Below are 12,891 nucleotides of genomic sequence, written 5' to 3'. Positions count from 1 at the left end.
AAAGATGCCTAACTTTCATGCTTAATTTCAAAGATGTCATGATTATATATTCATGAACATGAAGATCCACTTAGGAGGCCCTAGAAACAAACACAGCTCTATAACAATTCTGGACATATCTCTAATTGGACTGAATCTTCACAAGGCAAAAGAATATGTAGAAAGGAAGAACACTCAGGTTTTCATTAACATGCCCCACTTAGATATGAGCTGGTAGCATTGAGAAACAAATTTGCTAAACATTTCAAGGTTGCAACTGAAATTTTGGATTAGGGTGCCTGTAATACAAATATTATTTTCCTCCTTGACCTTCCCAGCAAATTAATTACCCTGTATACCAGCTGTTCTGCCCAAGATGTCCACTTCCTGTGGTCAGTTCTCTCCAGGCGAACTTCTGTCACTGAGGTCAGGGTCGTCACCCTGGAAACCAGCTGCTCTGCCCCGAGTTGTCCACTTCCTGTAGTCAGTTCTCTAAGGGGAACTGCCGCCACTGAGGTCAGGGTTGTCACCCTGGAAACCAGCCGCTCTACCCAGAGTTGACCACTTCCTGTGGTCAGTTCTCTCCAGGCGAACTTCTGTCACTGAGGTCAGGATCATCATCCCTGTACACCTGCCGCTCTGTCCTCTGGGCGCTGCGCAAACTCCTCCTGGGGGCTAGACCAACTGGGGCCTTGTAGTTCTCCTCATCACTTGTCAGGTCAGTCACATCAACCTTCTTTGGCTTTGTGGACTTCCTCCTTCCTCTCTTCACTTGCTTCTTGGCAGCTGACTCTCTTCCTTTCTTTCCAACTGGTTTGGTTGACTTGGACATCAAAGTTGAAGTCTCCTCTGGAGCTGGTTCTGAGCTCAGTTTTGCCTTCTTAGTCGGGACAGCTGGGGCTTCTGGATTGGGATCCATGTGAGGACTTATGCAAATCTTCCACTCTGGTGTTAGAGGCTCGGTACACACTTCATCAGGCAGTTGACTCATGGATGACGTCTTTTTTCTGTGCAGCCTATCAGGTTCACTGTGGACTGATGAGGCCAGAGATGATCGCACTACGGAAGATTCCAAAAACACAGGTCTCCTGGCAGTGATCTCAAAAGAATCTGATGATGATGGACCTGATAAATCTCCTGGACTTTGTGGTGATGGGGAGTTGTCCAGCATCCTTCTATCACCAGGCATTTTATGGAGCACAGGAGGCAGGAGGTTGGAGTGGAAAGGTATGGGTGCTCTCGGTTTTATATTTGAGGGCAGTGTGAGATACGTGAGGTTTGGACCAGACATAGCTGGTCTCATTTCTCGATTCAGTGTAGGTAGTCTAAGGTTTTGATCCGATGACTGCGCAAGATTTATGGGACTTGTCTCAGACATTGAAGGCTTCAGTGCAGGTGCTCTCAGATCCACCTGTTTTGCAGGGCATGCAGGTAGTGCTGATTGATAATTTGAGGACTGTGGAACACGTTCTGACCTTGGTTCTTCATTACGTGACTGTAAATTTACGATTTGCAAATGAGACACTGAAGGCCCAGACTCCTCAGTCAATGATGCATTGATGCTTTGTGCCAAAGATTCAAGCTGTCTTTGTTTTTGATACGACTGTGCAAGGTTCATGTTTTGAACATGCAACACTGGTGGTGCTGATTCAGGATTCACCATTTGTGCAGGATTCACATTTGGGGTCTGAGACATGTTTGGTCTTTGAACTGGGCTTAATGACGTTGTGACATCCATTTGTAGTGTCCGAGATGCAGATCCTTGATCTATTAACGGATTGCTTTGATTCATCGCAGATGGATCCTGTTGCAAAGGATGGCTACTGACAAAGCCTTGGTCCTTGCAGCCTGGATGGGATAACGTCTTTGTGGACAAAGTTGCGTCCGAGAAAGCTGGTGTCATAGACACCACAGATACTTCAGGCTCTACTTCAACAATTTGCCAGTTTGATAGACGTGTAGCCTTCTCTAGAGTTTGAACCACATTTGCATGTTTAGAAATGCCTTGGAAGGAGGTTCCTCTTTGCTCAGGGAAAACTTGTTTAGGAATTGGGGCAGTGAAGGGCCGAGGTTCCTGGTCATGGATAACCGTCAATCTTCTATTTTCTGCAGAATTTCTCATGTTAATGCTGCTGCTCCTTGAAGCTACTTGGCTAGACATAGTTGAGATTTGAGCTGCCTCAAAAGTTTCTTGGACATTTATTTGACTACCTTTCCTTTGGAAACTGCGACAAGATGAGTTGGGTCTTCGGTCAGTATTACAACCTTTTGCTTGACCAACCCCATCTTGACCAGTGAAAGTAGAACTGTGAATGGTTGGCTTGATGTCCTGGATGCTTAGCTGATCACAATTAACAGGAGCTGTTTTAGTAACCTCCTTGCAAGTTTGACCTTCCTCTTGCTTAATGATAGCAGGAGCCGTTCCCAATGTCTTACTCCTATCCTGAACGACTTGAGGAACTGCCTGTGGAAACACATTCTGACCATACAGATTTGCCAGATTGGGATCCTGCACATAGGTTTGACTCACCCTTTCTTGCCCCTGACAACATTCACCCTGACCTAGCTGGCTCGCACACTGACCTTGACGGTTCACACCTTGACTTAATTGCCTTGTAAATTGACCTTGACCTTGCTGGTTCACACCTTGACCTTGCTGGTTCACACCTTGACTTAACTGCCTTGTACATTGACCTTGACCTTGCTGTTTTACACATTGACCTTGACCTTGCTGGTTCACACCTTGACCAATGACCTTTGTCTTCTGAGCATCACCAAATGGAGAGTTCGCAGCCTGGTTTAACCTTTGATTAAAAGCAGGCTTATTAGGATTTTTTGCAATCATCACTTGGCTGTTATTTTGCCTGTTCATTAAAGGAGTGTTGACAGAATTATGTCGTTGTCTACCCTGTACAGATGATGGCCCCTTCCTTGAAACTGGACTTCCTTGTGGAATTTGGTCCATAGGAGATCCTTGCAGTGTTTGGATAATCTGAGCATTGCGTGGAACATTGGGTCCAGGCTTGTTAACTTGAGGAGTTGGTCGCATCTGTTGATTTTGACCTGCTCTGCTCAGAGGCGTGCGAGTATTTTGTTGTAACATATTTTGTTGTCGTATTTGACCAACCTGACCAGGCCTGTTCTGGTTGCTCCTGCTAAAAGCTGGGTTCGGGGGTGCCATGTTTCTCTTCACGCTTCCCCTTTGCCCTGGTGGCCTTTGTGTCGGGCAGTTCCGGAACACCTTGGTGCAGTAGCTTTCGCTGATGACACTCCCAGAGTTCTGGATTAGCTCACTCAACACATACCTCTCCTTCTTCACATTGTCGATCTCTAGACACATATAGCCACTCACCTCCACCATCTGGTCGAAACCCACAAAGTTCTGGCATTCCTTGTGAATGTCTTTCACAAAGGATTCAAAGAACTGTACGGAATGCTGTTTTTCCATTTGCAGACTTTCCCTTTCCTTAATCTGGAAGAAAAAGTCAATTGTTAGATAAGCTTCACTTCGTTTACTTGTACTTGGTTTACAGAATATATTTCTCAAAACCTTTGGTCATGCAATGGCTGAAATAAAAAAAAAAAAATTGAGGCTTCAATTATTTTTTGTATTTTAGTAAGAAAATAGGGTTGGTAATATGACTTATTTTCTTTCAAATTATCTGTAACAGAAATATTGAAATAAAATATTTTATTATACAGTCCCTAAAACCTGACATGGTTGGTTGCATATGATTATGTCGGATTAACAAGTATGTCGGATAAACTAAATTAAGTATTAATGACAGATAACGATACATGTACCTTGTTATAAAATCATTAAAAACAAAATATTCATATTATGTTGTTTATTCCTTCATTACTTAATTTATTAAAGCAGATGAAAATATACTAAAATTTCCATACTTTAACAAAAATATAGAGGCATTTATCACCTCAAAAACATGTATTTTTATGCCCTATTGTCTGGATGATTTATTATGTGTCTTGATATAGTCTTTCAATAATTATTGTTTCTCCCTTCTTGAAGACACTTTTCTCAAAGATGACTGAATCTTGGCAATAAAGTCCAAGTCTGTAGTATTTAACACATCCAAGTTGTTTTCAACAAAAATGCAATTTGAGCTAGATAAATAATGTCTGGACCAGACAATCCAGTGATTAATATCATGAGCATCGATCCACGCAATTGGGACCGATGACATGCATCAACCAAGTCAGCGAGCCTGACCACCTGATCCCATTAGTCGCCTCCTACGATAAGCATAGTCGCCTTTACGGCAAGCATGGGTTGCTGAAGACCTATTCTACCCCGGACCTTTACGGGTCTACCATGAATGATGTGGAAGGTTGAAGGTTGTCTTGGTTAGGCTGTGAAGTCGGTGATGACAGATTCAATTGTCAGTCGTGCATCAAGAAGAACATGGCTGTGGCGTCAATGGTTCATGTTGTCTTGCTTCACTTCTCTCTAAGCTGTGCCGACAAATAGCAATGCTGGCTTTACGTCTTAGACCTGTGGTACTTCTGCATCAACACTGTCTAGGTGCAGCTTCATCAGTTCTTTTTGTAATATAGTTTGAAGTTTTTGATGATAGTGAGTGAGTGAGTATGGTTCTACACTGCTTTTAGCAATATTCCAGCAATATCACAGCAGGGGACACCAGAAATTGACTTCAGACATTGTAACCATGTCGGGATTTGAACCTGGGTCTTCGGCGTGTCGATATTTTTTTTAGATATTTTTTTTATGATACTAGCATCTAATGGCTGAACACCACAGGAAACTGCTGTCCATTTAGATTATTCCTTCAAAATGTCTGATATTGTTGATCTGCCGATCTTCACGCCTACTTCCACTTTGAATGCGATGATTTCATTCTGAGTGATTTTCTGTTTATTCTGCTCAAACAGACAAATCTCTTTCTGGATTTATGAGATGATTACTACGTTCTTGGAGGGGTAATGGACAGATATTTTGACGAATGTTACAAGCAAGTCATGTTTTTTTATATTCCTATTGTTATCTGGCTTACTTTTGTAAAATAGACTTTCCCGTTTGGTTTCTTTAAAGGTTGGTTGGTTGGTTTGTTGTTTTACGCCGCACTCAGCAATATTCCAGCTATATGACGGTGGTCTGTAAATAATCAAGTCTGGACCAGACAATCCACTGATTAATATCATGAGCATCGATCCACGCAATTGGGATCGATGACATGCATCAACCAAGTCAGCGAGCCTGACCACCCGATCCCGTTAGTCACCTTTTACGACAAGCATAGTCGCCTTTTACGGCAAGCATGGGTTGCTGAAGACCTATTCTACCCCGGAATCTTCACGGGTCTTATTTAAAGGATTCATTGTTCATTGTTAAGTTTATCTCTGCAGCCATTGCAATTTGCACCCATTAGCCGACTTGTCTCACATCAAAACATGGTCACATGACCACAAAGATAGTTGATCACTGTGTTGGATTAGCGAGACTGATTAATAAGTGATTTCATCAATCCGTCGCAAATTAGGTTGTCGGAGTGTGAGACTGTCAGATCTAAATAGCACTGATTTAATCGTTTTCCATCATTAGTGTCAGATAAAACCGATTAACGAGTGTCCGATTAATGGGACTTGGCTGTAGAGTGTTTACTGTTAGGAGTACTGGTTAGGTGAGATGAAATGGGGTTTAATGCCGCGTTTAGATTACAGCACTTTCAAAGCGACATGCATGCTTGTGTGTGGCTGCTTGCACTAGTCCGGACTGATGCCAATTTTATAGTGCTAGCTCACTGAGATACAATGTTCCACTTTAACAGTTTAACAGTATACTGACCCTGAGCTGAGCAGTCCTTTTATTAGAAACTTAATGCCGATGCCAGTCAGGGTAACAACAAGTACCTTCTTTTAACATCTTTTGGTATGATGCGACCAGGGGATCGAACCCCGCACATTCCACTCATAAACTTAGTATATCACGAGATCAAGCTGGCACTCCTGAGAATACACCTCCTCCTCCCTGGTGTTGTCCTTCTGTGGTCAGACATACTGCCAAGCAGGGAATGGCATGAAACCAGCTGTGCACCTGGAAGGGGCCAGGCCAAGCTCTTTAAAATCAGATCTAAGTTCTCGCTGCCACTGAACAAAGATCTGAGGACATTCCACTACGGGTCACGTCAGAATGACCTTTCGCGAACTTTGACCGACCACTGAAATGACTAACAAGAAGTCGTCATCAGCCAATAAGAAAGCAGTTTTCTCGAGCTTTACGGCATTCGTTTCAACCTGGCAACTTCCATTTCTGACTACGCTTGAAACATCTCGATTAAAATTTGGAAAACTGAACAAACGAATATTCCGGAATGTTTAATATATGGTTTGGATTGTATGGCAGTGCTTCCCACGTACTGTGCAACACCTCCTCCGCTCAAATGTTCATCCCACAGAAGTGAGAGATAGACGATAATTTTGACGGAATCAGTCGTACGGGCCATAACTGTTGTTCGGAATACCCTGTGTTAATGTTTTCAAAATTGCATGATTAGAAAACACATTACGACTGTCACTTTCATGTTCTGGTAAGCGATGATTTGATTGGTTGGATGAAAGGTTGTTCTGATGTGACCCGTAATGGGATGTCTTCAGATCTTTGATTAGCAATAGCGAGAACTAAGATCTGTTTCAACAAGCGTATAGTTGACAAAGTCATCTATATCCCCCGCCCATTTTTTACATGTTATGGTCCCAAACTAGGTAACTGACCCAACATTTCTCTTAGCCCATGTCAAAATAGCTGCAATGGAAATTCCAAAATAAACATTTCTAAAACTCCTTAACATCAAATGGCACTAGTTCAGTATGCGATTCATATATAGACATGCAATGTTTGGCAAGGAAATATTTAACAGTTTATTTAATATACTCCTTAAGTAAACCAATCCTATATTAAAACTTAAATCCAACTTGTTGTCATGGAAACATAAACAATAAAAAAAGTGCTATATATCAAAAGGCACCAGTTCAGTATGTGCCTGGTAGACATGCAAAGTTTTGTAAGAAAGTATTTAACGGTTTTTGAGTTACGCTCTGGAAACGAACACCACCCCTGTAGAACTTAAGTCCAACTTATTGCCATGGAAACGTGAAAAATAAAAATTTCTAAATTTCCTAAATAGCAAGAGGCACCAGTCCAGTATGTGCCTGGTAAACATGCAAAGTTTTGTAAGAAAGTATTTAACGGTTTTTGAGTTACGCTCTGGAAACGAACACCACCCCTGTAGAACTTAAGTCCAACTTATTGCCGTGGAAACGTGAAAAATAAAAATTTCTAAATTTCCTAAATAGCAAGAGGCACCAGTCCAGTATGTGTCTGGTAAACATGCAAAGTTTGTGTTGGAAAGTATTGAATGGGTTTTGAGTTATGCTACAGAAACAAACTCTACCCTATTGAACCTAAGTCCAACTTGTTGCAATGGAAACGTAAAAAACAAAAATTTGTAAAATTCCTAAATAGCAAAAGGCACCAGTTCAGTATGTGTCTGGTAAACATGCAAAGTTTTGTAAGAAATTATGTAACGTTTTTTTAGTTACGCTCCGGAAACGAACAGCACCCTTATAGAACCTAAGTCCAACTTGTTGCCATGGAAACATAAAAAATAAAAATTTGTAAAATTCCTAAATAGCAAAAGGCACCAGTTCAGCATGAGTCTGATAGACATGCAAAGTTTCGTAGAGAAATATTTAACGGTTTCTGAGTTATGCTCTGGAAACGATTTCGGGACGCACACGCACACACGCACACACACACACACACATGGACGGAACCCATTTCTATATCCCCCGCCACCTTCGTTGGGGCGGGGGATAATAAGATTGGTGCCAGGCAGAAGCTGAACAGACGGGTGGGGAACAGGGCCCGCGAGCTTGGGGGATACCGGTTTCCCACACTGCCTTGAACCGACTAGACCAGCAACTGACAGGGTTCATTTCTCACCAGCCAGACTTGACATCTTTGTCCAAACATTCGCTCCTTGTCCGCAATATGCTTCTAAGGTAACAGTTTCCCTACAGGATAACACGGTGGGTGTACATGAGCGCGAACGGTCATGGTTGTGGGGGAGCACCTTAGTGCTGGTGGCGGGGTGCTGGTGGACTGCATTAGAAGTTACACTGGCATCTTGGGATACATCCCAAATTGCACATTATAAAGGACAGGGTTGACCACTTTGTTTGGCAGCGCTAGGCAACGGAAGTTGCAGAGCTGAGGTCTCAGCATTGGTAAGCAACATGGGTTGCTTGGCAACGGTTGTTGCTGGGCTGTGGTTGCTGTATTGAAATTGTTAACAGGAGTTAAGCTCTTTTTCTGCAGTCTACCAGTACCTCCACATCCGTGACCATTTCATCCAAATAACTTCTTGTCTTAATTCCATTATAACGAAGGATAGTGAAGCCCAGCCTAATGGGGTCATATAACAAGACAAGTTGAATAATTGTGGGCATGGTCATCAAACAAATGAGTTGAAAGAGTGAGTGAGTGAATGAGTTGGGTTTAGTGCCGCTTTTAACAGTATTCCAGTTATATCGCGGCGTGTCAGCTTAATGTGGGAGGAAAGCCTGAAGTGATGCAGGTCTCAGACGTTCACCACTTCGGTAAAACCCACGAGCACGGGTATGGTGCTGACAAACCTGGAAACATAATTTGGGCGAACCGGGATTCGAACCCACAATCATAGGTTTCTGGCGTGCCCAAGGGACGCAACTCTGCCCAGCGAATCGCGGCGCCTTAGACGACTGGGCCACCCGTGGCCCCTGAGTTGAAAGAAAAGGGCCAATAATGGTTTAAAAAAAAAATCCAAGGCAGAAACAGCTAGGCAGTCTGGGCACCATCCCAAACATTGAAATTGCTCAGCGCCTCAAACACAGGGAACCTGTTTAACCCCAGTGAGGGATCATTTGACTGTCATCTTTTATCTTCTCTTTTATGCTATTTCGGTTTCAAATTTAATTTTAGTCAAGCATTTGTGAATAAGTATGCTACAAAGTATTAAAATCTGTATATTTGCTATGTTGAGTATGAGGCGTGCACATTAAACAACTTCTAAAGAAGCTATATACCAAGTTAAAGTTAAACTGCTGGATACTTCTTGAAAGAAAACACTCACAAGAAAGTTTGACCTTTGACATTTCCATGAGGTTGCAAAGAATTCCCCAGGCCAATGTGGAAGAATAATTTATAATGTTGATAATCTTTGTCTAGTTGTCATTAGAAATATCACTGGCCATTTATGGAACCCCCCACTTTTAAAAAATGCTTCATCCTCCCTTGGGTTGGCTCCAGTATTGGCGAAATCGTTTTTTCAGGAACACAACCATGCAAGTTCTGCGATGCGGTTGTCTTGTTCAAATCAAGGGCAATCAAATACGTATTTCAGAGTCGAACAATCACCACACATCTAGACTGCTGGTGACAAGACAATCATAACCATCGAGATTTAATAAACGTTTTCTTGATGCTTTGCATTGCACGTGTCACGTGACTTCACCATACAAGTCAACAAACATCCATGCCTTCTAGACGTACCCATTGTGAGGCAATTTCCAAAAGTGGCAGTCTAACCTTACACAGTTGCATCAAACATTACAATTAGTTTAGTGTCAAAACGAAACGGTGTCATTTCGTACAAGCAGATTTCGAAACCTACCTGTTTTCAGGGTGCAAAATCCTTTCCGGAAGCGCAACACATGCGTGACCTCACAAGTTATGTAAATTATAGGGGTCAAATATGGCACTGACAACGAGGTGATTGGATGGTTTTGTAGAAAGTGATTAAATGTTTTATAAGATGTGAAATGATACGTATGTTTAGTTTGGAATTGTTTACAAGTACTTAGAAGTTTATATGACGAAAGATTATATTTTTTTCAAAGTTCCTGAAAGTGCCACGTGCTTGTAGTGGACAGGGTGTAAGGTCAACATTGTTACTTGTTAGTTGTTATTTTGTTTGTTTCACAATAGTGGTAGTAACCATTATCATTAAAAGGTGAAAAGATGTTACTTGTTGTTCCCATGCCTGTCGGTCGGCATAAAGGGGATAAAACAAGGACTGGTCAGCTCGATCGGAGTCGGCATACTGTGTCTGATTTTGGGTATCTCAATTTTGTTTGTTTGTTTGTTGTTTAACGCAGCACTCAGCAATATTCCAGCTATATGACGGCGATCTGTTAATAATCGAGTCTGGACCAGACAATCCAGTGATTGACATCCTGACCATCGATCCACGCATCAACTAAGTCAGCGAGCCTGACCACCTGATCCCGTTAGTCGCCTCTTACGACAAGCATAGTCGCCTTTTATGACAATCATGGGTTGCTGAAGACCTATTCTACCACGGATCTTCACGGGTTTTGGTAGCTAAGTGGGCAAGCACTATAAAACCGACATAATTAGTCCGGGGTAGTACAAACAAACACGCACGCACCTTTCGAAATTAAAATACCGTATTGAAATCTATAGGTGAGAAATTGGCATTACGAAATTTAAAACAAACATTATAGTAAGCATGACTGTTTTCGAGAGGGGTTGTTAGGAAAAATATGGCCTAAAACTTAACCTTACCTATTCGTGGTTCTTGAGCTGTGACATTTCATCAATTCTCAAGAATTAGCAATGCAGCTTCAAGTTAAATACAGTATTTAATCCACTCTTTTCTCCATTTCTAGAGATGTCTGGCTTTATTAATCCCACAAGCGTCACTGTTTAGATGTTCCTAGCCTTGCTCCAATGATACACGGTAAGCCCATGGTGTATGGTAATTCTATCCTTATAATAGGCAAGTCTAGATAATCGGACATCTAAGGACGCCTGGGATAACTTGTTTTTAGACTTGTGCAATCTGAGATCTTCCCCACCGACGTGGAAATTGGGGATTGGGTGGTCAGGCTCGGCGACATGAGTAGTATAGTCTCAGTCCGCAGAAGGCCATTTTGGTTGAGGGAGGTTGAGGGAGGTTGAGGGAAAATAGGGAAGGTGATTGGCTGATCCAAGTCACATGATCGGATAGGATGACTCATGCATCAACAGCACGTCACAGGTGAGGGGGAATGAAAGGTGTGTGTTTATAAGGCAGAAAAGAATTCATAAGAAAACAAAAGTAAAGGGTTTTGAATAGAGCTATGTGTTAAGCGTGCTGCCCTAAATAGACAGACCGTACCCGTCAGCCCAGTTTGAATTGAGCGCGCTTGACAACTCTCGTGGCCTCGTCGTTTCAAATAACCCGCGCTCGATAGAAGGAGCGACCTGATTTGATGAATACAGGGTGTGTGTTGAAAGTACATCATACCACAATAGAGACGGGTTGTGTCAACATGATATACGCCGGGTAATGTAGGAATAAAAAATGTACGTCTAGCTGGATCAAATTCATCTTGTACGGTCTACACATTGTACACCATGAACGTTAGACAACCTATATAGAAAAAAATATAGACAAAATAGATAAGACTTCACAATCAGCAAGCTAGGCAGTGTAGTTTACATTTAGCGCGCAACAACAAGGTAGTCATGTCACCCTGCATTGACTGTAACGCTGAAGGCAGCCGGATTTCGAATCACCCGCGCTGCGTACTATTGTGAACCATTTGTATAGAATTATTCAGCCCTGTCCCGACTTGCATAGTTGATGTTTCAATGCTAGCGTTTCCATTTAACGCCGTGACAAATAAACCGTGCGGATTGAGTTTTAACCGTGTAACATGATGTGCACAGTTTTACTTCAGAACGCGCTATTTTGAAAATAGATAGAAAACTGTACATGTACCAGTGTGACGGCAAGAAGCTAGGTTTGTTGGGAAAGTGATGGAAGCAATCTATAGGACATTTTCATGTTTACAATACTCATCCTTATTTCGAAGAGAGAACAGAGTTTATCATGGAAAATTGTTTTGACGAGGAAAATGTTTTATTGGAAATATATGTCGAAGCAGGTTTATTCATAGCTAATGTATAGCAGAGAGACTAAGCGACCGACCGCCCATAACAATGTCAACATACCCCGGCCTTACAATTAATGTCAACATACCAGCCTCGCCTGAAGCTTCCCATTCATAAATTGTGTGACCAGTGTCCCGTATTTATGATATGTTAGGGAAGATGTGTTGTACATTTGTTATTTTAAAAGGGAGTTATTTCAGAGAGGATATATATGGGTATTCCCCTCATTAAACCTTTCTTTCGTTGGTGTCTATTAAACGTATCCGGTATTTAATACATTTGAATGATGTAGGAAAGTATGTGCGTGTAGATGTTGTACCTATATCCGAACACGAATGTATGACACCTTTCAATAGATCAATTACGGTTCTAACCACGACACGCAACATGACTATGAGCGTGGTTAGCAGTTCATATTTATAAACACATCGTAAATGACATATTTCTGATGAATGAACTCGCCCGCACACATGTCTATAGGGTTATGTTCGCCCGAAGTGTATACAGTGACACATTGATAACAGGAAGGGTGTGTGGAATGCACTCGTCCTTGTAAGGGTAATATACGCGTTTAAACTAACCATTTAAAATGATGATATTACCTTTTAGATGTATTGGTATCAGTGAGTGAGTGAATTTAGTTTTACGCCACACTCAGCATTATTCCAGCTCTTGGACGGTGGTCTGTCAATAAACGAGCTTGGACCAGACAATCCAGTGATCAACAGCATGAGCAGCGATCTGTGCAACTAGGAACCGATGGCACGTGTCATCCGAGTCGGCGAGACTGACCAACCGATCCCCGTCAGTCGCCGATAAGCATGGGTTACTGAAGGTCGATTCTATAACCCGGACCTTCACGGGTGTAGTATGACGAAGACTATATACTAATATGATCGCTTTTTTTAACATACTCACAAGTGTGCTGTGAAGAA

General features: G+C 42.1%; 1 protein-coding gene across 1 annotated transcript; it reads right to left on the bottom strand.

The window, feature by feature from the left end:
- Positions 1 to 553: 553 nt before the first annotated feature.
- LOC139453208 (uncharacterized) lies at positions 554 to 3,427 on the bottom strand. The gene has a single exon (XM_071234837.1). The coding sequence runs from the start codon at positions 3,425 to 3,427 to the stop codon at positions 554 to 556; it is 2,874 nt and encodes a 957-aa protein (XP_071090938.1).
- Positions 3,428 to 12,891: the final 9,464 nt, after the last annotated feature.

The sequence above is a fragment of the Haliotis cracherodii genome, unplaced genomic scaffold, assembly GCF_022045235.1.
Source record: "Haliotis cracherodii isolate W230 unplaced genomic scaffold, xgHalCrac1.p SCAF_9, whole genome shotgun sequence".
Classification (NCBI taxonomy): domain Eukaryota; kingdom Metazoa; phylum Mollusca; class Gastropoda; order Lepetellida; family Haliotidae; genus Haliotis; species Haliotis cracherodii.
Note: the sequence above shows the minus strand (reverse complement) of the source record. Positions and strands in the feature narration are given on the sequence as shown.